Raw genomic sequence first — 26,476 nt, 5'->3', positions numbered from 1 at the left:
CATGTCAGTTCATGTAAAGACCAATTAAAGGCCAATAAATAAAAACAGACTTTGCTGGGCCAGGTAAAAAAAAACAACAACACATCATCGTCGTCCTTGAAAGGTATCACTGTATAATTATGTGCAATTTTCATTCTGTTTTAAGTTACCTCATTACCAAAAGGGCTGCCTGTTACTAGAACAAGGCGGAGAGGAAGCAGGAGAACTCATAGGCCCCTGTTCCATTTTGAATTCATCAGTACACTGCATAAAACAAAACACAGTTCATTTGACATATCCAGAATTAGATACTGGTACAAAACAAAAATCAAGCTTTAACTCTTAGGACAAATATGTATCCACAGACAACTGTTTTCATCATTGGTTTGGAAAAGCTTCAGCACAGGCTGTCTAAACCACATTTGCCCTGGCTTCTGCACATCTTAAAGTGTTCAACACAAGGCTGAGTGTCAGCAGTCATGTTATCAGCTCTGGACAACCCGTCTGAAGCTGCCTTTCAGTGAAGCCAAGCTGTAGGGCAGAGACAGTTGAAATGGTATGCCCCTGTGCAAATGTTTGTCCTGAAAATGCTTGGAAGACATTTCCATCTTCTAAAATGATAAGATGACAGCAAATACTATTGTGTTTTTGCATGAATGGCTGGGCTGCTTAGACTGGCTTCTAATGTATTTTTAATCCCGGTGTCCTATTTCTGTCTTGTTTCTTTTTCATTGCAGACATGCACAGAAGTTGGCTCTAGCTACCTTAGGGCATTCGTCTTCCCTAAATTGCACTTTATATGACATCTTTAAACACTGCCGCAGACAGACAAAGCTTCTAAGAACCCCTATCCCACCCATTACTATATGCTCACAATTGTCTTCTATCGCGGTTTATTAGTGTGTGGTCAATAAATCACATAAAATTGTGTTATTAAGGAGTTTTGAAATCAACAAGATGCTAAAAGACTGTAATTGAGCTCCCAGTAATCTGTGAAATTATAGTTTCTTCTCCCTTAACTGGCTTTTAAAGTAATACTGACTTTTGGCAATTAAAAAAAAAGAACTTTAAAGAATACAGTCCTAAATCGCAGCAGTGACAAATACTGATAAAACACAGGGTAAAAAGAATGTATTGAGTGATGAAGAGGTAGTTTCCTGGTATTCCTTACCATCCATTAAAAATAGCAATGCTGTGAAACATCATAGAAAACAAAGTTAAAATCAATACCAATACTGTAATACCATATACAAATATAATATACACCTGCGCTACCAAACAATGATCTTAACATCAGAAATGTAGATCGTTGGCCTAACATTATTAATCACATCAGAAGAGCAGATGACTGCAGTTAATTCTATCCTACCCCACACTGCCTGTTTTCTCCCACCTTTGGGCTACATGTTGGTTCATGCCCCTTCTCACTTAGCCTTCTCAATCCAGAAAAGCCCCTTCATGCTTGCCCAGGATGGGATGTCAAATCTATTTACATAATTAAATAAATGTAAATTTGGTTTACAGCAGTAAAATAAACAGAAGCCCAGGACCATCATGCATTACAGCATCTTAAACTTCCTGCACTAATACTCATCCCCCTCAAGGATCCCAAAGCATTTTTAAATTTAGGGAGGAACCCACTTCAGCCACCACCAAAGGAAAGCACCTACAGTACATGTGTGAGTCCTGCTATTGTGGTCCAGAAGCCCTACTACCTAGCAGGTCCAGTGGAAAAGAGGGAAATTGCTTTACTAACAGAATTAAGTTTTTTTTTAGAAAGGCCAGAATGTGCAAGTCTGGAGAGGAATTCAGCCGGTTTACTGGGATTAACACCCCTACTCCTATGAACGGTGCCATGGGATCTTTAGTTACCAAGGAGTGAGGACCTCTGTTTAACATCTAATATTCAAAGCATGGCTCCTTCTAAAGTGTCTCCAGTCACCATAATGGAGCACTGGTTTAGAAGTTCTGGTCCAGTGTGAAAAAAGCCACCTTCCTGGTCCACCAACACTACTTACAGCAGCAGCTGAAATTCCTTAGAGGTGACCCATGCCAGTACTGGCCAGACCCAGCCTTGCTTAGCTTCCTAAAACTGAAGTGATCTGTGTTTTGACACAGTGTGACACATCTGTGTTTTATGATTTATCTTAGCAGAATCTTTTGGGATATTCAGAGCAATTTTAATTATGAGCTCGGGAGGTTAAGGAGAACATGGCTGATTAGTTACACACTGACTATTTCAGCAGAATGACAGTAATTATACCCAAATGTGCAGCTTAGAACAGGATGTCAGCCTATTACTTAATCACTGCTCAGCGACAGAAGAAAATTAGTCAGCCTGTCCCAATGTTTTTTCATCATATTTGTTTTGGTTTTGAGTAAAACCATGTCTTGACCAGTGTAAAGCTAAGATCCTCAATCTATCCCACAAGTGAACTGTGGTATCTTTCCCCTACCCTCGTTTACAGCTGGGTGGGACACAGTACATACGCCTTGGTCTGTAGGGTCACAAAATGGGACAGAAGTCGGCCTCTGTGGCTTTTAGGTTTGAGAATATTTAACTGCAGACATGGCAGCCAGACCTGTCTGGTGGTTAGAAGCAAGGGCTAGGTGCCAAACAACTCTGTCAAGAAAATCCCAGCTCTATTGTGGAGAGAGCTTCAATTGAAAAAAAACAATAAAAGTATGTATTGCATGTGCCAATACAAGGGAGGGTTTTCATACAAATAATGTTTCAACTTGGGGGGGAAAAGATATGGGGCTTACGATGTGAAAAGACGTGTCTGATCTATCCCCTGCCTATAGTCCTTGTCCAATGGACTGCAGAAGTACCAATGAAGGCTGAAGCTCTGCATGTGTGTGAAATTATAACATTGAATTAAAAATGGGTTGTGATAAAAAGTGAGAGTGTATTTTGTATAGTTTCAGCATAAACTATATAAACTTAAAATAACTTCCAATGTAATCTGGTTCTTTTAGCAAAACTAGCTCTATAATTATAGTATTATTAACATGGTAGTGTAGTTCTGCTAGAGCAACTTGGAGAAATCAAAAAAGACAAGTGGATGATTCTAACCATTCTGAATACAAGGGGGAAAACCTGAAACTGAAAACATTTCAAAATAAGAGGACATGGACAGGAAACAGTCTGTGTGTATGTGTCTGTGTCTGAATCACTCTCTCTCTCTATGCATCAAATGTAGTGCTGACACCAAGCTTTCTCACAAGACACTCATAAACCACTGAGCCCCCCCAGGCTGCAGACAGAAATTCACACACCCCTTATGCATCCAAAAAGTCATACAGTTCCCGCTGTGAAAGGTATGTAGTTTAAGAAGCATTGCACATTTGAGGAAAATTAAGTACATGTACCTGGGATCTTCTATATCTTAGCATTTCTCACTCAATGAAAACTATTAAAAATAATGATAAAAAAAAGAGAAGGAAAAGCTGGAGAAGGAATCTCCTCTCCTCAGTCGAGAAGGGATAAGTCTCTGTATACATGTATAAATAGGTCTTTATCTATAGCCTAAAAGAGACTGGGACAGGACGAATGGTTAGTAATGGAGTTGCACTGCTTCTCCTTCAGTTTAATCAAACCATCTCCCTGAAACAGACACAACAATGCCACCCACGAAGATTGGAAAAGTGTCGGACACTCCAGTCTCCCGGTATGCCATGCCTATACCGGAGGCTGACTCTACAGTATCATGCCCCAGCAATATACCGTAGCGCAGGAATGCTGACTGCTTTGAAAAAACGCGAACAAGCTGCTGTCAGTAGGAGACTGGCTCCACAAAGGTGCTCTTCTGAGCAGAATCTGGCCTCCGCTAGGATTTGCAAACAATCTTTTCAAAAACCCATTGTCAGAGATGGCACGAAGAGCACATCACGGCACACTGTTCTGGCTTGCACAGCGGTAGACTAAAGCAGGAACAAACCAGAGAGACCTCCCCCTCTCCCCCAGGTATTTTTTTTTGCTTACTTCGGGTCTTTGGGATTTATGCCGAGAAAAACTGCTGTTCGCAGCAAAGCGTTCGACTTTGACAGTAAGGTGTGAAGCTCTTAATATGATATTTTCGGGATGCTTTACCACTGACCAGACTTGTTAGGGCAAAACTTAATTCCAAACCTACAATAAAATACATTAAAATACCCAGCTAAAGGTATTTTCATCAACAGGTTTTCATTATGACAAGGTTTGATCAAGGGAGAGCTCAAAAACATAAAATAATCAAGTCTCATTCTGTTAGTCAAATCTAAGGATTGAAGGCTTCTTAATAAATGCATCTTTGCAAGCATATATCTATAGGACCAGCAGAATTGTGTAACACCATGCCAAATAACTGCAGAAATACAGTATGTGAGCTGTATCTTAACACTGTGACATGGCAGGTTTAAATGAGTGTTCCATTAGACTGTGCGGTGGAAAAAAGTGATGTATATTTAAAAAAAAACACCTCTACTGAGACAGATGTTGCCATTTCCTTTCTCTAAAACATTTTTAAATTGAATCCTTTACTTAATCAAACGGGCAGCCCGGCAGTACAGTGGTTAGCAGTGCTGCTTCACAGTGCTGAGGCCCTGGGTTCGATTTCAGTTCTGGGGTGCTATCTGCATGGAGTTTGTATGTTCTCTCTATGCTTGTGTGGTTTCCTCCAGGTGCTGTGGTTTCCTCCCATAGGAAAAAACCCATTTAAACAGGTCAATTCGATTTTGGGGAAATGTGGTATGAATGTGTGTATTTGCGTGTCTGTCCTGTGATAGACTGGCGTCCCACCCAAGGTGTATGATGCCTTGTGCCCATTGCACAATGGGATAGGCTCCGGCTCCCCAGCCGCCCCTTTTAATGGATAAAGGGGTTGAAAAATGCCTGGATGGCTGGATAAGTTTAAGGCAAATATCGCATGGTTCCTGTACCAAGATAATCATGGAACCATTTATCAAAATCTTAGCTGAGGCTTAGCTGAGCATTTTCTGGCATTTGGAAAATCTATAGGCCCTTTCCTTGAACTTCACCATATTGGTTTTTGTTTTTTTAGATTTACATTTAAAACTGAGATTAATTTTAAATCTATATAACAAAGGAAAAAACTGTCATGGTGTGGCTGTCAGGATTAATTGCAATCCCACGGGGGTATCTTGTGGGTGGGAAAACTGGAAAAGGCTGGTAAATCAGATGACAATACCGGCACATTGTTTTCCCAATAATCTCTTCAACCCTGCACAATTCACCTCGTTTTAATTTCCCTGGGAAATTGGGAAGAGGGAGAATGTTCTCATCACCAGGGCTTCTGACTTTATCATAGAAGCAATTTTTAATTGGAGCAAAAAAAAAAAAAAAGGACACAAAGGTATTTGCAATGCTCTGTGTAAAGATTCATAGCTCTTGAAAGAATGCTCAACAGCAGCTGCCTGTGGCTTTGCGATTTTGCATACACAGAAGAAATTCCTAAACCCCATGAATATAATGTTATCTGAAGTTTTATTTGCGTAGAGTACTGTACATGCATTGTAATGAAGTAGTCTTTACATTGTAGAATTAAATAGCTATAAATATTTTGCTTGTAGTTTCTAGACAAAGATCTGTGACTCTATTTCAAGTAGATGTGATGTTACACAGGCAACTGCGTGGCGGCATTTTAAGAGGTCTTACAGCCACTTCCTCTTCATTCCATTTAGCAGCTCCTTTTTAAGACATAAATGCTCTAAAATAACAAAAAGGATGTTTGAAATTGGAAGCCCAGACACTAACATCTGAGGCCTGGAATGCAGGCATCCAAAATGTTAAATACTGCCTAGATGCACTCTAGATCTGGTTAGTATAAAACTACTTTATCATTTTCATTTTGGACATTGTTTATTCACCAAAAGGTAATAGAATATGAATCTGCTTTAACAGACAGCCAGGCATCCCCCACTATGTTTTTAGTATATACAGAACGCCAGAATGCATAAAAAGATTAGTAACTTGTGGTCCGTTCAATTAAACAGAAAGAAAATTCATACTGCACCAATTTTAAAATTTATTGCAGATTTTACATCACAAATCATTAAATTACTCCTTTTGCAAACCACACATTTTTTAATACTTCTGTATTAAAAAAGTACTTATTTAAGCACAGAAATATTCAGAATTTTTTCCATCTTTAAATGATTGTAATGCTTAATAAACTTAATCTGTAGTTCTAGTGTCCAGCTAAGTGACCTATAAATCTGTCTCTAGCAGAGATGTTTTTTTGTCATGCCTGTTCTGTTTTAATTTTTCAGTAAGAGTCAAAAGGAGGATCTGTGAAAAGAAAGGTATTGAAGACTATCCCTAAATCCTTTACCACAGCTAGACCTCCAGGTGGTTTTGATGATTTCCAAGCATGTTGTACTGACATAAAATGCTACATTTTAAAAGGATGACTAGCATTTTGTTTGTGAATCTTATTTTGTCATAGATAAGGAGGTGCAAAAAAGAAGCAAAAGAATTGGTTGTTGATGAATTTGACCATGATTTGAAAGGTTTTTAAAATATTCAGGTCTGGCAGCCATTTTGGATTACAGCTTTTGCAATATATCAAAAGTCATGTCTATAACACTGCACCTGTCAAGTCTGGAGTTGATTAGCTACATGGAGTTCAATGGGGGGTCAGTCTGTAATTTAGGAAGAAACAAATCCATAACATCTCTAAAGGCTGGGAAGCCTAATAAATAATGAGAACATATAATGTATTTGGTTGTACACCACAATAAAAAAACTTGTTCCAGGAAACTTCATATAAGCTATTCATTAAAATTATATTTTTGCAACAAAAAAAACTTTCATTAATGTGTTATTTTCCTCTGATGATTGTAGTATGGATGTTCACATCCTCCTGTGAAGATAAACTATTCCAATGTTAAGGTCGTATTTCCATCAAAAGGTCTCTGCACTTACCAGGGATTTTGAGTGCTTCCAGGGTATCAGCTCCTGAGCTATAACTGGCTCATGTGGCTGGGTTCTCCCTAGCACACTTTCTGAGGTGCTCAAGGTGCTTTTGCTTCTGCGCATCTGCTCCGGAGGCTCCCTAGAGGTCACTGTGCTGTTTATCCTGCGCATGTAGATCTCCGCAGGGCTAGGCTTGGAGCTGTGCACAGAGTCCTCCGGGTCCAGGACAGTTGTGGCTCGGTAAGCCCTCCAAGTACTCGAGTCGGAGTCCTCTCCCACACCGTCTATAAGCCTGGATCCCTGGTTGTCCTCCTGAGACATGGTGGCCCCTTGCTTTTTCCTCCAGGTGCTCCTCATGGTCACGTGTTTCATGTCTGGAATCATATCCTCCTTGCAGGTCTGCTGACCCTTCCAGCTTGAGACCATGGTAGTGACGCAGTTGCTGCCACTGCTCTCAAAGCCAGATTCGTCATTGTTGCTGTTCTCCACAGACTCCAGAGCCCTTATGGTAAAACTGCTACGTGTCAGCTGTGTCTCTGTCTTCACCTCCACAGGCAGGTCAGGCTCCTCGGTCTCCTGGGAAGGTTTCACAGTTATCTCACTCTTGGGTATGGAGATTTCGTATGGTATAGACACACTGTTGCGGTGTTCAATAGTGGGGGTTATCACAATGTTGCTGGTGGATGTGTGTCTGGGTGGCTCACTGGTGCTGCTACTGCGGCTGCTGGCTCTAGAAGAGGTGGGGTCACTTGGGTAAATGGTAATGCTACTGGTCACCTTGTTTAGGATGGGTTTTGTAGAGATCTTGGGCTTACTGTCCGCGATTAAAGGCTCCACCCCAGTTCCGGACATAACTTCCTTCCTGTCAATTTCCACAATAGCCGGCTTGATAATTGCTTTGGATCTCAGAGCCTCCCTGGGGCTACACACTCTGCGGATTTCAATGCCTGAAGGAGTATAGGTCGGCTCTGATGAGGTGCCCTCTGTGGCTGGGGATTTGGTCACATCTTCTTCGAAGGAACTCCGTGAGGATGATGCCTCAGAGTGAGAATCCTGCAAGCGAGAATACCGGGGATGCTTTGAAACAGCTGACCTGCTACTTGATATATTCACTTCAGGAGTAGATTCTGGCTCTCCTAGCGAACGCCTAGATCCAGTAGATTCAGTCTCGGATGCTGAGGATGAGCTGTCAGGCCCATTTTCATGTTGTGTTAAAGCAGAAACATGAGATTTGTAGGCAGGAAATGAACCATTAGACTTGGTCAGGCTTGATACTGTCATTGTCTCCTCTGGTTGATCCAAAGACTCTGAACGTAAAGTCTCTTTTTCAGGAGGCTGTATAGTGGTAGTCTTGCTAGAATGTTCTGAGGGCACATCAGAATTGTTTGATTCACTGTCGCTACCAACGTATAACCGAGAAAACCTTTCATTTCGGTTCCTCTTACCCTCATTTTCATTGGGCTTCCCTGTGGGCGTTTTCCATGACTTAGGGGCATTCTGGTCATTTGCAGCTGGAGGATATCGGCTTAGGACTGGGGGCTGCTCCCTAGTTTTCTTCCCGTCGTTTTGGGATGAGCTTGTCAATATGTAGTTGGTTGTCCCTACTTTTTCTTCTAGTGCCCTTCCCCTCTCTTTTACCCCATGTTCTGTTGGGGTGGAAACTGTTTTCCCAGCTCTCTTGTTTTTCATTCCAGGACTCATTGCCCTCCTGACGGGTTTAGGAGAGCTTTCCTCTGACTGACTCAAATCTTTATATTTCTGCTTTGTTTCCCGCCTCTGTTGTGGGGAGAGCTCACGAGATTTGTACTTGGAGACAGGTGGCTCCGTGGCAGCAAACCTATTCTTGGGCTTTTCCTGCCGAAAACCTCCACGGACATTTATCTCCTCGTTCTCCGCCTTGCCATTCTCTAGGATTTTTGTACCACCAAGCTGCTCCTTCAGCTGCTCCATCTGGTCACTCAGTGCTTTACTCCGATTCCTCTCTTGGTGGAACTTCTCCAAGAGCTCTGCGTTCTTGGCCTCTGTGTTCTTTAGGTCCTCTTCAACTAGTTCCAGTTGTTTCAAGCGATTTTTGAGCCTCTCAATCTCCTGGGTGAGATCCTTCACCTTGTTGTCTTCTTGGCCCTCAGTGCGGTTCTTTTCATTTTCAGATTTGTTTCTCAAGCCCACATTATCAGTCAGCTTCAGAAAATCCAGGCTCTTTCTCCTGATACCAATCTTGCTGGTTAAACCCGGAGACAGGTCGTCTTCAATCCGGAGGTCCCCCATGTCGGTGGAACGCTCCAGGAGGTTGGAAGCATTCCTACTTTGGTCACCCACATTGATCCTGTTGTTGTGTTCCACCTTCTGAGTCAGTTCTTGGATTAATTGCTCATCTTCCTTCTGTTTTTCCAGCAGTCTCTTTCGCTCATTGACGAAGCTTAGCGTCAGCGACTTCAGTTTCTCCAGTTCCGCGTTCAATGTCTGTTCAGCCCTGTCTAATCGGTTCTCTGAGGAGTCTATCTCCTTTAGTCGGGCTTTCAGGGTCTCCAGTTCAGAGGAGAGCTTCTTGGTCAGATTCTTCTCCTCGTTCAGGCTGAGACAAAGCTGTCTGCAGTCAGACTTGCTCTTGCTAAAGGCCTCTTCCAGCTTCTCTAGCTCGGCCATCCTCCTCTGAAGCTGTTCAATTTCGGATTTCAGTTCTTTGGTCAATTTCTCCTCAGCTTCCAGCTTTTCCCTGACTAACCTGCAGAGGTCCTCTGCCTTGCGTACCTCCTCATCCTTGCCCTCAATTTTCATCACCCGCTTGCGGAGAGCATCCACATCATTCAACAGGGGGGAGCCGCTGCCCTCAGCTTGTATGACCTTGTCCTGAAGGTCTAGGAGCTCATCCTCAGCCTTCTGCAAGTTTTTTGTGGCCTCTTCCAGCTCATCCAGGCGGCGGCCCAGGCTCTGCAGCTTGTGCCGCAGGTGGCGGTTCGTGGTGTCTTTGTAGCTTGTAATATCTGCCATTGCGGTGTTTATTTGACAGCTTTACTAGGGGACCACATTGGCTTGGCGGTGAGATGTTTCAGTGCTTCTGCTTCACCCTTCTGTTTTGGTTTCACTTTCGAGCTAAAGGATAGTGACTACCTCTATTTCCCTTTTCTTCTTTAGACTTTGGCGTGTTGTAAATCCTCCTAGTACTTGGTTCTCTTAGGGTTACCAATAAAGATTGAGGGAAAATAACCTGAAATGAGAAGAGGAAATAATTAAAATAATTATTTGCTGTTGGACCAATTAGAACGATGCTAAAAAGGATGTAAACTAAATTTCAAAACAATATCAGGGCATTCAAAAAATAGCATGGTTTCTTTATTATCCATAGATCCAAATGCACTAAAAGGTTTGAACTTCTAAAAAATCTAAATCTGTTATAAACATTTGAAAGATGAACTACATGAAGATTTAAGAGCTTGATTTGCAAGGTGTTTTAATAATTTAATGTTATATCTTACTTACTGAGTTAAGTATTGTCAGTAATACCCGAGTGCAACACAAATGTATCTTTTCTGTGTAGCATAACATACATTTCTTTCCAATACTTGCTTCCTTGCTTCATATTTGAGAGAACTCATCAGACCCTATTTTATCAAATAGAAACTAGGAACAGTCATTCATAATGTAAATTTCACTACAAATGGAAAAAAAAATTATAGTTATAAACACCACCATTGATACAAACGTATCATAGACTGCTACTGTAATACACTTAAAATACAAGAGAAATTATTTATATAATGGTGATGGTCAGTTTTGTAGGGAGGCACAGAGAACTACAATAAATTAAGACATTAATTTCAATGAGGGAAAATCATCCAGGACATAGAGAGGGACAATTGATCAGAGAGTAAAGGTTAGGTCATTAGGTCAATTTTTTGGCAGAATGATTTAAGGAAGTTTCCCAAGCGCAGTTTTGAAGGCCTTTCAGTAAACCACATCCCCATAGTCCAAGATTAGTATGACAGACATCTGAACTAGTACAGGCCTAGAGGAACATGCAAAACAAGATTTGTTTCAATAAAGGAAACCAAGAGTAAGCCTGGCTTCAGCTTATTTATCAATAGCAGTTTTCAAAGTTAAAGCATTATCCAACCAGATACCAAATACAGTACATAGAAAGTGACTTTCTCCAACTTTGCTTTATTTAAAAATAAATTGTGATATAAAACGCACTGGAATTTCAAGTGAAGTAGTGGCCTTCCAAGTATGCATCATCAGTACAGGGTACATTTGTTTATAAATCTGCGATGGTTAAGAGATATCCCGATTACGCTATATGTTTCTTCCCTAAAAATGAATAAACTTTTCTCTCTTGGTTAAGAGAGAATAGACGAATGTAACGCACTGTGCTCTCACACGCTGTAAAAAGGCCTTTACATGCTCCATTTCTCCTTGATAAGAACATGCCTAAACCTATTAATTCATGTTCCTCAAATCATAACGCACAAATAACGTTTCTCACAAAAAAACAATTAGCTCCACAAAACAGCTCAGGTTCAGGATTTCTGCTGGTGTTCTCTCAAGCAGATTTTTTAAAAGGAAAGGCTTACAATCATCAATGCGATTATTTTATAGTTCCAGGGCTTTTTCACTGATGTCTATGTCACAGGTTTAGCAATGATTCTTAAAAGACATTTATCCTATAACATAAGGCACGAATGAGAAAGATCGCCTGAGAGCTGCTCTTTGTGATTGATTGTGCACTGCAGTATGGCTGCTATCTCAGCATATATTTTTGCAGCCCTACCTGATTATATTACTGATCTATCCCAGCTCTGGGGAAAGTTATGACAAGGGAATAACGGAGGAAGGGGAGGGTGGGAAAATTATTTCTCCCTTTCCTTTTTGCAAGAATTAGGACTTTGCTGCTGTACCACAATTATTATAGAGTGCCCCATATTAAATGACCTCAAGCCATAATGTTAATGCATTCTAAGTGTTCCTTGCAGCCTCTTGGAATCACCTATTCAGTTTCACTCTGTCCCTGCTAGCACCCTGCATTGATTTCCCATCTGATAAAAAGCTGATTCCTGCACCTCTCGCCCATCCCCACCCCCCATACACACGCAGAACCTGAGTCAGCAGTGCTCTCTGCTTCACACTAACCGCAGCCCAGCGTCACGAACCAGGAACCATTCATAACAGATTCCCGATTCTAACTAACATGAAATAAAAGATAACACAGCAGGAGACAGAAAGAAAATGGAAAGAAATGAGCAACTATTTCCTTACAGAAGTCCAAGCGGGTAGGTGTGTCATGTTGTGGGGGCTGCAAAGGAAAAAAGAGACACGTTTCACCTGTGGAGCCTTCTTCAGCTGTCACACACAGTCTCTTTTCTTTTCCTTTCAGCATGGAATACACCTTTACCTGTTCCTTATTTCCATAAAAATATAACTAGAATATTTGTGCAATCTTCTTTACTACAGGGCTGTTGCATCATTCATTCAAGTCCGTGCAATAAATCTAGTAACAAAGGTAGGACCTTTTTCGCTCATTTCTATACAAAATTGGAATTTACAGCAAGGACAATGAGCTTATTTTGAAAACAAACGAGTTAACTATTTTTTGTTATTTTATTGCTTGTCTCTTACCGACAGCACGTCACTGGCTCTGCCACATTATGCCAGACAAATGAGTCTTAGAAAAATCGAACATGAACCAAATAAAATAAAAAAAAACACAACCATGTTCTAGTAAGGCAAAAAGCACCTACTGTACGTTTTAAGGTTAAAAGGACTTCACAAAGGCAATTTTTAGTCATTCCTGCTCACCAATGGTAAAAAGATTGCAGGGCCAAGTCAGGGAAGCTTCCAGCAGAACCTCCTTTATTTTTTTGCAATAGAAATAATTTATACAGAGAATGATAAGGGAAGCATGCAGCCCGAGACTTGCTTTGCCTCAGTCCTGAAAGAATGCTGTCTGTGATTAAAGGATGACATTAACATGAAAGGCCTACTGTCAGCAGCTCTTCTATAAATTCAGACATGATGGTTTTATGACTACTATTGAACACGCAGGTACTTTGCTGCATTCCTAAATCTGGCATTAAAATAAGGCTGACCTCCAAATCTGCTGACATATTCGTTCATCAGTAACCTGTATATTCCAACCTAGGCGCTTCAGGAAAAGACAACCGGAAGCTGGGACTCCTTAAATCTTTTGTTTTGTGTCTCTCACGAAGTAAAATCCAAAGTTACATTACTAAAGGCAGCACCATCGGAAAAAAAACCAAATTGCCTCTATACACATAAGCGTGTTTCTGTTGTTAAACAGCAGCTCTGCATTTGCTCATCGTATGATTAAATTAAAAGCAAACAACACTCAAAAATGCCATTTGCTTTTCCTTTAACAACAGTTATTGTGTTCATCTTAGCTCTCCCCATGTTTATTTTTCTAACTCAGCTGAAGCACATTTAAACAAAAGTGCAGCAACTGTTCACTCCAGCAGATTTTATTGGGACCCTTCAATATCCCCCCCAGGTATGGCTGTGCCTCATAATTAATCCGCTGAAACAATATTTTGAATTCCAAACAGACCTGGAACAGCCCAGAGCCAGACAGTTTCTGACAGGCGGTGAAAGTGGGGCCTTTCAACCTTCAGACTTCCAGGCAAGTGAGCCACCCACAGAAAATTATGAAATGATAAATTATAAAAAATTATTAAAATGTGAAATGCCTGTCCTCCAGACAAATATGTTTGCTATGCACACTGCCTTGGCAAATTGACTACATTCACTGGCCAAAATATTAAGAGCCCCATCCAAATACCATGCTGAGCATTCAGGAGGACTTAAAGGGGCTTGAACAGGATGTTGCCCAGATTTCACAAGGTTCTGAAATCTCTGCAGCCCAGTCGCATCCCACTCCTTCAGCACGTTCTGTTACGTCTGTGGTGTGGGTAAAGGCTCCTGGGATTGAATAGTTCTCCAGGTGTGGGCCAGGTTCGGCCTAGGGAAGACAATGGAGGTCTGGCTCTTTCTCTTGAAGCTCATGGTGCGTGGATTAATTCATTGGACGGGGGGGGGGTCCTAATATTCTGTCCAGAAGAGAGTACGTTTTCAACTTAAGGTTAAGGAGCAGCTCGGCAGAAATAATAATCATTGCCTTTGTGTCTGCCTTGAAAGAAAGGGGCGTTTACCTCCCAGATTGGGGAAAGGCATCTTTTTCAGCAGCACCAGGTGAATAAAGGTGCAGTTTGACTTGTCATTTACCATACAGAAATGCAATTCTATGGCTATAGTGATATTGTACCAGTAGGAAAAAAAGCCCTTTTCAACTTAAGACTGTTGTAGATGAAAGAACTCAGAGAAAAGGGAGAGGGGGCAAAAAAACCCCCAGAAATTGTCACTGCCCCACCACCCCACCTCAACAAGATTTTTTTTCTTTAATTTCTTCTTCTATGCAATTCCTTCATTTGGCAATGTATGCAATATGTTTTTCTTTTTCCATTTCGGATGTGCCCCAACATTAAATCAGAGGCTGAAGGTGGCCCGTCTGGAAACACTATTAAATCTCTCATAATCCTCTGCACAGTGGTGGCACTTAAAATCATGCTAACAGGATCGGCCCAGGGTTGGCCACTGCCAAAACCTCACTGCCAACTTTCCCTGAATAACACAACACCCTGCCTGGAATGCTTAAAAACCCACCAGACCATGCAGAGCAATGCTGGAGGATGGCGGTGCCACAGTAATCGAAAAACCCATCTGCTACACTTGAGCAAAGCAAAGACACAGGGCTGCACCTTCCTGGACAAAACGCAAAGCTCCACCTCATTTTTTGTGATGGATGACTTGGATGCCACCGCTGCCAGCTTCTTTGAACTTCAAGAAAAAAAAAATCATAAAAACACAGAAAGGGAAATATTTTTAAGAGCTTTCAGATGGAACAGCCATCAACAAGTCAGACAAGGAGCGTCTTCTTGGATTCAAGCCCACAAAATGACTTGAAAAGAGCTGATTTCTTTCAATGCCTACACCTTAACTATTGTTAAGGCTGAAGACAACGTTCAAGAGTTGCTCTCTGCCAGCTTGGGTATATGAATAATAATCAATAATCTGCGGCTATTTTTTCCGTTCTTGCCTGAACAAACTGTTTTGTTATTTGATCACAGCACATATCCACACTGACATACTATATTCCACACACACACACACCCCTCAGAGCAGCAGAGAAATCTGAATAACAGTTTTATTCACTAGTAATAGTTTCTTTAATGCAGTAACTACATTAACTAAGTGTACATTTATTAACAAAGACTGCTTTATTATATGTACATGGGGAAAAAGGTTTCTACAGTCCATTTCAAAGTATAAACATTTCCAACATACTTTGTGTAATAATTTATAAGCACTTAAAAAATTAAAAGTGCTGTTCAGCTACAAAGTTGTATAAAGTATTAAAATGCAGTAAAATGACCAATTAATACCAAGAATAACACAGAACTGGACACTAAAAACTTCAGAAAAAAAGTTTTTTACATCATTCACACTAATACTAAACAGAAGACTAGCAGCTTTCAAGCAAAAAAAAAGTTCTTTCAGAGATATCTGGATTTATATTTCTGATCTAGGATGAAAAGTATTAAGCATTCAGGGTTCAATTTTTTTAAACAAAACTAAAAATAGGGTTAAAATTGTTTTATAGCATGACAGCAGAAGACTTAAACACAGATTTGAAGGAATTGTTGTTGGAGTTTGTAAAGAATGGACAGAGAGCAAAGACAGTAGATCTGAACAGAGGATGCACCAATAGTATCCAGAGCACAAATCATAGATCTCTTTTTAAATACCAGCTCAGCCTGAGTATCACCAACAGCTGTAAAATTAAAGAAACTGAAATCGGTGAGTGGTCAGAGCTGAAATGACAATGGAATGTGAGGTCAGCCTCTAAAAACGAATAAGTCTTTTTTTGTAAAAAATGATTCCTTACACTGCTCCCTAGTAGTGAGAAAGCAGATTTAACCGATTTTGCTGATAGAGATAACGCTCTTCAGCATTTCACGTTTGTTTGACTGTTGGTTGCGTTTGGAAACTGATTTGCCCTGTTGGGTGTAAAAACCCCGACTTTCTTTGCAGGACTACACTGCGATCAATCCCACCAAACACTGCAAGTATCATCCATTTCACATTTGTTTTTTAAACTCCATCTTTTAAAAAAACAAAACCCAACGGATTTTCATGTCAAACATCTTCCCGCCTGCCTGAACTCAGCCTGCTCCCTCAGAGACGGGTTTCCATTTCCTGCAATTGGAAAGGGAAGTTCATTACTTAACCCTTCACCTCTCTCACTCTTAATTGCCGTCATTGAGATGAATAAGGCTAGGGCAAGGTTTTGCCAAAGGAAGCATCAGCACTGCTACAGACGGGTCCGTAAAACTGCTGGCACATCCAGCTCCCGGGAAATTGGACGGGGAGTCAGAACGGCAGTTCCATTTGCAGGAGTGAGAGGAATAACTGGGGCCTTGAGATAATTACAGAGGGAGTGATCTGGCTCGGATTTGTCCAATGCCAACACGAAATCTGCAGTTGAATCACTTCCAGTCTTGGAAGCCTCGCACATGAAGGTTACAATCATACACCATATGATTAGTTTTAAGCTGCATTTCCTGTCCCTGCACTCAGCACATCGTGTACAGCCCTAACTACAAGTTCCTCTGCACTTGCCGTAACTTTGGAAACATCATGTATTGTTTTATATACATAAAAACCTGCGCTCCTGTGCCACTGACATTGACACATCTCTGTGACAGGTTTATGTATTAAATAGAAGAAAACCCCAGCATATCCGATATATATGAGAATTCTTGGCTTCTTCCTTAGTAGCTGTTGGCTGGAGACCGTTGAACCACAAACGTGGCAACCTGATGCTTGTACTGCATTTTAATTTTCCACAACAATTTTAATTTTCGGTTTGCCATCTCCTAGGCTGTCATTTTTACTGCCCGTTTTGAAAATGGCCTGTGCAAGGCTATACAATTTAATTGTATGGGTCTACGATGACAGCAGACCTCAGGGAAAGCAAGTAAAGCCGCACTGGGCTTAGCTTGGATTTTTCTTTTCAGCACAGGAGCTGTCTTTAATCCAGAACACTGTTGGGTCGAACAGCAAGTCAAGATTAGGGTATTGCTGCACTATATACACATTGAAACTGCAATAAATGGGGCCCTGCAAACATAACATTTGAATAGCACAGCAGGAATGTTGAGTCTGCCAAACAATTTGGTTTTTTTGTAACTGAATTTGTTGATTTTTTTAACAAAATAACAATATAATATCCAGCAACCCTCCCAGTGGTGTGCACCTTTGGGTTTGTACCCAAGGACTCTGATAATACAACAAGACAACTTCAATGAAATGTGGGGGCACTCCTAGTTTCCCCGTGATCTACGGTCAGACCAGCCACTACCTTTGTTTCCGAGTGTGTGAAAGGCCCAGATCTGAGTCATCAGCTAGCAAAAGTACAGGGACTTCCACTGGGAGTCTTCCTATTTAGCATAATGGACAAGAAAGAAGTTTCTGAGCCACCAAAACATGGGTAAACACAGTATCCAATGCCACCCTAGCTGGAACACACACAGGGGACTAGGAAAGTGTTTCACACAGTACCGTCCACAAGGGGTGAGATCCCATACACTCCATGAAGAAAGTCATTCCATGGTTGGGATTTCAGAATGGTTGGGAAGCATTGGAATTTTTCCCCAAATACCGTTCCAGGAAATTGCTTAATCTACAACATGCTGAACCCTGCTGCAGATATCCGCTTCTTGGGTTTAAATAATGGGACAAACCTAAAATAAAAAGATTTTGGCGAAGCTAATCCCTTTAGTCCCCCTCTCATCAAGTAGATTGTGCAGTGGATACCTACACAGCCTCGCTCTGCAGGGGGCGCAACAGCCACACATTGCAGAACCGAGATGAAAGTAGAGAGAAGCTCATGTTATGATTGCAAATGCTGGAATAAAAGAAAAAAATGCCATTTAACACATGAACGGCCTCTTTTTCACTTCAATGTGAAAAGGGGCATTACCTATCGGGGATTTACGATCAGCGTTTTGGAAAGTAACTTTTAAAAAGTAATTCAGTACAGTTACAAGCTACTCATGGAAGGAAGCACTTACTTTTTTTTTTTTTACAACGAATAAAAGAAGCATGCATATGGTTACAATGAAAAGTACTAATTCTTAAAAACAACTTTCCCACAATGTCATGATTTTAGAAATGGGATTTGTAGCTGCTAATACAAGTAGGGTGTTGCAATAATGGATTACTGTTTTGATAAACTGACTATTTCCAGCACTTTTTATGATTATGAAACATGGGAGAATAGACGTGCCTTATCTTCCAGAATTTTGTGAACTGTAATACATAACACCAGTTATTTAAATAATCACATAACCAAGGGTCCAAAATGCACTAAATGGTGTATATGATGTGCTTGTGCTTCGATTTATACCAATATAAATCAATCTTTTAGTCAATATGGAGAGATCAGACTTTCTCCAACTGGAAACCAGTATGCATGACAGGCCGTATTAAGGGAAAGAGGAAACAAGCAAAACGAAGTATAAATCAACCCAAAAGTTTGGCTAAGCAGACTCGTCATACTGTACCTCGGAGTGAAGTGTTTAATATGGACTCTCTTCCCTTTCCATGTAGAATTTATAAACTTTATCCCAATAACTTAAGAGGACATCTTAAGTTAAGTCTGGACAAGTTGCTCTCAAAATTGGTTATATTGTATCATATTGTACCAATTGGTTAATTGGTTATATTGTATTATATTGTATCAGCTACCAATTTCAGCCAGGTTCCACTGAACTGGAGTGCCATGTGATAATAATTTTAACAAAGCCCATCATTAAAGCTTTACTGACAATACTGACAAATAAATAAAGCACTTTGTGCAGTTACTGTGTCAAAGCTCATCTTTCAGCACAGACCGACGTTCTGACACAATGTTTAGATGTATGTAGTACAGAGAACAGCCTTATTGTGCGATTTGCATCTTGAAAGGCAGATCTCCACCACAGCAAACACAGCTGCATAATTATACACCACCACACAAAACCGAAAAATAACATTTGCCTCACATAGGGACTAAGCCTGACCTTGCCTCTGTATCACAAGGACCAGAATAAACAAAAGCGTATGTGTGCAGTGCAGTGGGAGTTCAAGAGAAAGCTCTACTTTCTCTTGCAGAGCTCTACTGCAGACTTTTCCCACTTGCTGGCCCAGATGCCCAGATGACCAAATCTGCTTCAGCAGGGTCAGTATTGAGACAGAAAACTTGTCCCAGCTGCTTCTCATCAGGATGGACTGGGAAGCTTGTCAGGATTGGGGGCAACATAGATTGAGAAAAGTACTGAAAAAGTACCGGGGCTTTTTTTTAAGAGAAGAGCCTACCTTACTCTACAAATCCATGTTTCAGCAGGACGATGACCCAGAAGCACAAGACCAGAGCTGCACTGGAGTGGTGGAACAAAGAGGAAAGTGCAGGCTCTTCAAACCCTAGTCAAAGTCCGGACTTGAACCTGTTAGAAAATCTGTGGCAAGATTTGAAAATTGCTGTCCATCAACACTCCCAAACATCTTAAATGAGCTTGAACAGTTCTGAAAACAAACATGGGCATTATCTTGGAGTCCAAAACCAAGTATTGTCTTAAAGGTGTGCATATTAATGCAAGCAACAGCTTCAATTTTTTCTTTGCCGTTTTTGCCGATCATAAAAGTGTTCATTTGGAACATTCAAATTGTGATTAAAAACATGTCTTAAGAAGTGCAGGACAAAATGATTTAAAAAGTGCATGCATTTTAACTTCAACCAAAAAACGGGACTTTATTTAAAGAAGGTTTAATCTTTTGCAAGGAACTGTATATCGCACAATAAAACAAAAGTAAGCTCACTCCCACATACACACTCCTTTATCCCCCAGGTGTGCATGTAACTACAGACCCTGCTGCATTCATGTACATATCATTAAATAAAATATGCACTTATTGCAGGCAACCTGAATGCATCAATTGTCTCCCCTTTTGCAAAAGAAATATGTTGTCAACTTCACTGCCTATAAAGCTGCATAAATGTATTATAAATGAAGCATTTAGTGGGGACAGCCTGAAAGTGTGGATGGCGTACTTTCACAGGGGAGTTCATGTTCACACCGTCAATGACAGCATTGATTGTAGTAGAACAAATGTATAAAAGTGGAATGTTTGCAAACCATTTAGAATTCAGTTATGATGTCTGTGGAAAGGGCTGAACACCGCTTCTGCTGCCAGACTGCATATTGTGAAACAAATGCAATTTTCTCATACAAAATGCTCTCCCTTGGTGGCCTGGATACAGTCTCATTAAGTATCTGTCAATTTTTGGTTATTGTTTAAAACAGAAAATTTCCTCCAGCATATCGACTTACTAAAACGAATCCAGCTAATGCTCAGAACTTCGCCCATTTAAAATGAAGTTTTTAGCCCTGCCTGTGCCAAATGTGACACTCCCGTAACGGTAAAATGTTCACAGTGTAGAAGAATGTGAAACTATTCGAAGAGTACAGAATGAAATTCTATTCGGGGTTTGCAATAGAGAAGGAAAACAAAACTGAAAACCTTCTCCCATTGTTTTTTTTGATGCAAAAACAAAATGAAAAAGTGAGAGATAAGTGTGCTCACAGGAAACACCTGATCTTTCAGAAGGTCGTTTCCATCGATCTCTCAACTCTCTTCTTGTGAGGTACTTTCATTTCCCATTTCTATTTTAATTCCTCCCCACACTGCACAACTGCTGGGTTGATCTAGCCTTGTTGTCCTCCTAAACAGCAGGGTGAGTGTGGTCTAAATCTCCTTTTCAAAGAAGTGGCAAGTTACAACATCATTTTTGAACACTTCTTAAAGTGGCAGGCCGAAACGGACTTTTAGGCCTTTGCACATTCAGTACAATAAAAGATGAAGACAAAACAAAATAGATATTGAAATATTCAGTATAGTTATATAGCCGTGACTTCAGTCTTTCAGTACCAAGTCTAACCTATTCTTGCAGTTCATTCCACTGGTAAACTGCTTATACATGTTTGAAACTTTCCACACTAGTTTAAAAAATAAAACTCATTTAGGAACCCAAGTCAACTGTTTAGGAAAAATGATTTGCCTGACACACTGATGGTCATTAACATAAGGTGCAACTTCACAGCACTATCATTTTAAATACTTGCAGGTTTTTTTTCTTAAAGCACCCAACAGTAAAATGCAAAATGCTGAAATCGCAATTCTAAAAAAAAAACACTGAGGAATAATTTGTATGAGGAAACATCGATTAAACCCAGAGATTATGCCCAGCACACATTCCTTACTGCTCGCCAATCGACTGGTAGAAACCTCCAAGTTGCAGATGAAAATAAACCAGATTTACCCTTTCTCCCAACTGCACAGGCTCTTTCACTTCATATAGCAGCTTTGCTGCTCTCCTGTTGTGAACCTTCACTGAAGACACAGAAAATCACTCAGGGAAGATCCTTAAAAGTAATCATAGGCAGAATATTTGCTAGTCCTTTTTCTCTGAATCAAGATACATCTAGATATATTAAACATGCTGCCAAAACTTTCAGTTTTTCTAAACTCTTTCACTTTCAACATGCTGCAGAGTGTCATCGTTTGGGTTTTAGTGCAGTACGGTTGACTTTATTTATACAGTATATACACTGTATATTCCAACATCTATTAAAGACAAAGCAAGGAATCACAGCATTAGGAAATCAGACTGCATAAAATTAAATTTAGTTTGGACAGTTGATTTGCTGATGTGTATGAATTGGATCCACCACATTCATAAATACTCCCCATACAAAGAAGATTTGAATCCACTAAGTCTGTTTCCTTTAATGCAGTGATAACTTGGATATCTCTTAACAACTCTTAGAGACTATTTATTCAAATTTGATGAGAATATTCAGATAAAGCATTTGAATTGGTATTTTCGAGTTATGATCACAGAATTTTCTGCACATTTTTTCATTTTAACCAAATGTAATAACAGAAATGGATTTCCGTCTCAAAGCAATACACAAAACTGTGCAAATCTAAAGAACGCTAATGCACATTTATTATCCCCAATCTCTTCTCCAAACTTCATAGAGAAGGGAATTCTGGGAAATATTGTACAATCAAGACTGAAGACAAAGACATGCTCTGACAGGTCATTACCAATTATGAAATTTAATGTCAAAGTGATTGAAGGGCCAGTAATGACAGACAAGAATGTTGGTGCCGTCACGATATATAAAATGGATTTCAAAGCAAAATGGGCTTTTGACTTCAGCTGCCACTGACAATATGCAATGCTCTCCTTTCCCTTCTTTTTGAAAGAGTGAAATACTTTTGATCCATTTCGCCCAACACCAGCACATGCTGATTTTGTCAAGGTCCTGCGTGCCGGGTTTAAAGTTCCCTGGGAATATCTTGTGATAAGATCAGGGAGGAAGGTAATTCAGTCCAAGTCGATGCGCAGTGCTCCTAAGAGAGAAAGGCACAGACGCTTCACTGCCTGTACAAACATGCATGACGAAGGTTTGTCAGACACGCAGTTGCCCGACACTGCTGTGGTTTCAGCATGTCTCTCAGCACAGTCCCAATAATTCACCTTGGCCTGCTGGAATTTCTGCGGCCAACAGAGGATGCTGAGTCATCGAAGAAGGAATGCAGCACTCCAAAAGAGAAACCGGGACAGGCAGAGCCCACGTTCTCAACAAGCGTCTGGTGGAACAGAAAACAGATGCCGTTATCTGGCCCGAGTAAGATGAAGGTCGGGAGCAGCACAGAACAAAAAAAAAAAAAGGAATTTCTTGTGTTTTCTACATAGGGGTTAAAATGACACCAACACCGGAGATTCAACACCTAAAGCTAAAAACAGCTACAAGAACCCATATCAGCAAATTAGCACTTCGTGGGAAGAACTGAAAACGGATTATCTTGTGCAGAGAAGAAGGTTTTCACACAGATTCTTTGTTCTCCAGCATTATCTGATGTGCCCAAATTAAACAGATACTCAGCTGCATAGTTTCATGTTTTAAAGGTAACAGAAACAGGCCAACAAAATAAAGAAAAACAATCAGAAACGTCGGGTTTATGTTTAAGAGAAGCTTAACCAAGTCAAGTTACTGACTAAAGAATCTCAACAAAACATTCTGCAGGATACAAGAGTCATCTCCCATAACACAACACGAACCCCCATTTCCCACGTCTATCAAAAATAAGAAAATCATTAAGGGAGGTATTTGAGTAATTAACTGAAGTAATAATGAGCTAACAATGATTAGAATCACAACAAGCTCGTTTCCCAAAAGTCTAGAAATAGAACAAATACAAAGGTATGTTTTATTTACTTCAATTACACATTTATTATACAGAAATGTATGCGAACAGAAATAAATATTGTGGCCACTTAAACCACTGTGTTTGGCACAAGAAAGGGTTCAATAACTACAAAATTTCAAACGTTTTAACTGTTCTATAGAGGTGTTCTATTGCAGTTTTGGGCATATTTAAGCAATTATTCATCCTGTTTTCACTGTGCTCATGAACCATAACTAGATCCAATGTCAAGGTACAAGGTGCAAAAATGAAGCAGGCTTGCTCCCAAGATTACTCCCAAGTTTTTTTTTTCAAGGGCATGTTTCATTTATGAGACTGATCCATTTTCCCCTCTCAATTTCAACCTGCTCTAGTAACTCATTCCTGCAGAGGTGAAAGGTCAAAGGTTAACGAGAGAAGAGTGCAACTGCTGCTATAAAGCACAAAGACAGCTATTTCGTTTTTGGAATTTCATTCTCGGCATTACAGAACTCGTAAAACTTTACTAACTTACGACCAGAGCTCTTACAAGTACAATAATTTCTCCTGGGTGCTGTATTGGCACCTGTAGATTCTTCTACCGGAAAACGTTTAACACAAACACAAGCTGGTTCATACGTCTTGAGCTATATTTTCAAGAGGATGGAAAGGGAATCAGCAGGTATGGGTTTTTATAATTTATTGATAATCTCTAAGAGATTAACTCCTTCCCCCCCCCCCCAAGTCATTTTATTGCTCTCCACTTACAAAATAAATCAGTTTCTTTAGTATTAAGTGCTTGGGAAGTGTACAATTCTACTCTTGCTTGGATTCTCCTTCAGGTAGGAGTTCATAGCCTTAACCACTAATTCACATTGCCCCTTTTTATGCAAACCCTTAATAATTTCAGATATGCAGTACATTACAAACCACATGAATTAAAATAGATGCAAAAGGGGAAAATTTACAAGAAGGCTTGTGAAATCCTTGAGATCACAAATGCCAGGAGGAACAAAAAAGTTAAAACAACCCTGGCCAAAGTGATCTGAAATGTCCTGAGACAGACAGAAATGGAGACAGATGTGAAGTATAACTTACAATAAATGAAACCAGCTGTTCAAAATTCTCTTGAAGTCAAAGGCACACCAGTCATTTTTATTTAGAAAATAATATAGAAGCAGTCCCCCCCAAAAAAATGGTCTTCAACTGCTACTTCAGCAGGGAATTTCACAGCACTTAGAGTTCTTCAAATAAATATAGTGCTAATTGAGACTGTAGGAGCTCATTTCAATTTTTGTCACATTGTGACTCAGTGGACAGAGCAGTAAGCACTTCCTCTCATGTTAGAAGAAGACTTGTCCTGCTGCCTTAGAAAAATAGAGGTCCGAGCACCTCTGTCTCTTTTTAAGAGTCTTCTGATGCAGTAGGTTCTTGCTGTAGGTCTGGGAGTTTTCAGTGCTAGTGTTGAGAGAAACATCTAAAGAGCATTCCCCATTGTTTCTTTAATTACATTAATGATAAAAAAACTGCACAATGACGAGCAACATTTTGTTAGGCATCTGCTATAATCATTCAACGTCTTTAGTAATTAACTGCATAGTTACTCCTTTTTGTCACACTAGGGGTAGTCACTCTACAAGCACCAACAAATTCAAAGCATATTCACATGCTGGAAGTACACAAGAACTACCTTGGGCTCAACAAACTGAAACCTTATGTAACTCACAAGGAACAAAAGCAACTACATTTGAATCCGAGTTGCTCTATATGTCACTGTTATTAAATTGTGTTTTCTGCAGTTACTGAGAATAGATTTTTTTTTCCCCGGTCAATTAAGACAAAAACAAAGACAAACCAACTCTGGGTAATTTAACAGAAGATACATAAAAAATACCATTATGCATTTCAAACTTTAAGAATTACAAAAAAAAAATCCTAGCCTGCAATCTGTGATTATGCAAAGATAAGAACTGGGGAAAAAAGGTACTGTAAATAAAGATCCTGTCCAGGTCTACACAAAGGAAACACTTGTGATTCTGTTTGTTCTCTCTGCAAAGTGCATTTGCTCAAACAGACTGAAAAAGGCATGTCAGACAATGACATTATAATTACCAGTATGCACCACACAAATTATGGAGTACATTCTGTATGGCTTTGTTTACTCAGACAGACATTGGATTATTTGTGATACTTGGAAAGGATTTCTCAATCCCTGATCAGCACTCTGTAAAAAAATAAAATAAAGCTCATATGTATTACAGTTAAGCTTTGTTTTTTTGTTTTTCTTAAATCACAACTGATCATAAACTAAAGAAATGCGATTCCCCATCTCCACCCTCAGCTACACTGCTCATGAGAAGAAAGAGCCAGCAGCTCTGAATTGGGACATGCTGTAGTGAAGACAGCTGGAGTGATAAAGAGGGTGTTTTAAAACAGTCTGTTGACTCATACTGTCGGTGTACAACGTGGGCTGTTTTCTGCACCCAGAGCTGAGAAATGGAGATGACAAGCTGAATCTTGTACAAAGCACGTTGAACAGAAAGGATAATCAGAAGCCACCCCACTTCATGAACTTCCCTCCCTACCGCTATGAAGCAATTGCCCAAGCAGAAGAAATATCACTTATTTAAATTAAACTGTAAATATGTCCAACAGATATAAAACACATCGGAAAAGGAACTGAAAATTTCCAGTTGTACACATTTATCTTTAATTCCAAATAAATCCTGTGTACTATTTAATACAGCAAACTCCCTTTTAGTATCAACTCCTCTCCTTCTTGCCCAATTGCAAAGCTAGGAAAACCAAGAAAAAACGCAAAGTTCTTTACAGGCTGTGCTGTACAAAAAACGTAAAGGCTGACGAGCTTTGCAGTCTTCTTATTACGATAACAACTGATAGGTCTGAACAGCTTGTTTATTTGCTTAACCTTTTCTGTGTCCAAGTAGGAGTTCCCATCGGAGTTAATCAGCCGGAGATCTACTCAAGAAGGCAAAATGTGACTCACCTGCATTCAAAACTAAATAATAATGAAATAATGAAGCAACATCATACGCTGTACATTCCGTCTCTCACAAAAGGTGGGCGTTTAAAACCCAGAATCCTTTGCACTGGGAGAGGTCCTGTTTATGGGCCGGGGTGATTGTGGTGTGAATAGGGCACTCTAACCTGCAGGCCTTCAGAAATCCATCTGATAATGCAACGGCTCTAAGACATTGCCGACGAAGCTCCTCAAAG

General features: G+C 40.1%; 1 protein-coding gene across 7 annotated transcripts in view; it reads right to left on the bottom strand.

Moving 5' to 3' along the window:
- Positions 1 to 26,476, bottom strand: part of luzp1 (leucine zipper protein 1) — a 69,167-nt gene that overhangs the window by 15,432 nt on the left and 27,259 nt on the right. For 4 of the 7 annotated variants that reach the window (XM_088602980.1, XM_088602985.1, XM_088602984.1 and 1 more), the window contains one exon: positions 6,905 to 10,103. In XM_088602980.1, the coding sequence (XP_088459106.1) occupies positions 6,905 to 9,886 (2,982 nt within the window). In that variant the 5' untranslated portion in view covers positions 9,887 to 10,103. Of the gene's footprint in view, positions 1 to 6,904; positions 10,104 to 12,148; positions 12,186 to 22,550; positions 22,664 to 26,476 lie in introns of all 7 variants that reach the window. The other 3 variants (XM_088602981.1, XM_088602986.1, XM_088602983.1) reach the window with 2 other exon arrangements.

The sequence above is a fragment of the Lepisosteus platostomus genome, chromosome 13, assembly GCF_059453375.1.
Source record: "Lepisosteus platostomus isolate fLepPlt1 chromosome 13, fLepPlt1.hap1, whole genome shotgun sequence".
Lineage (NCBI taxonomy): Eukaryota > Metazoa > Chordata > Actinopteri > Semionotiformes > Lepisosteidae > Lepisosteus > Lepisosteus platostomus.
This window is presented reverse-complemented; position numbering and strand designations above follow the sequence as displayed.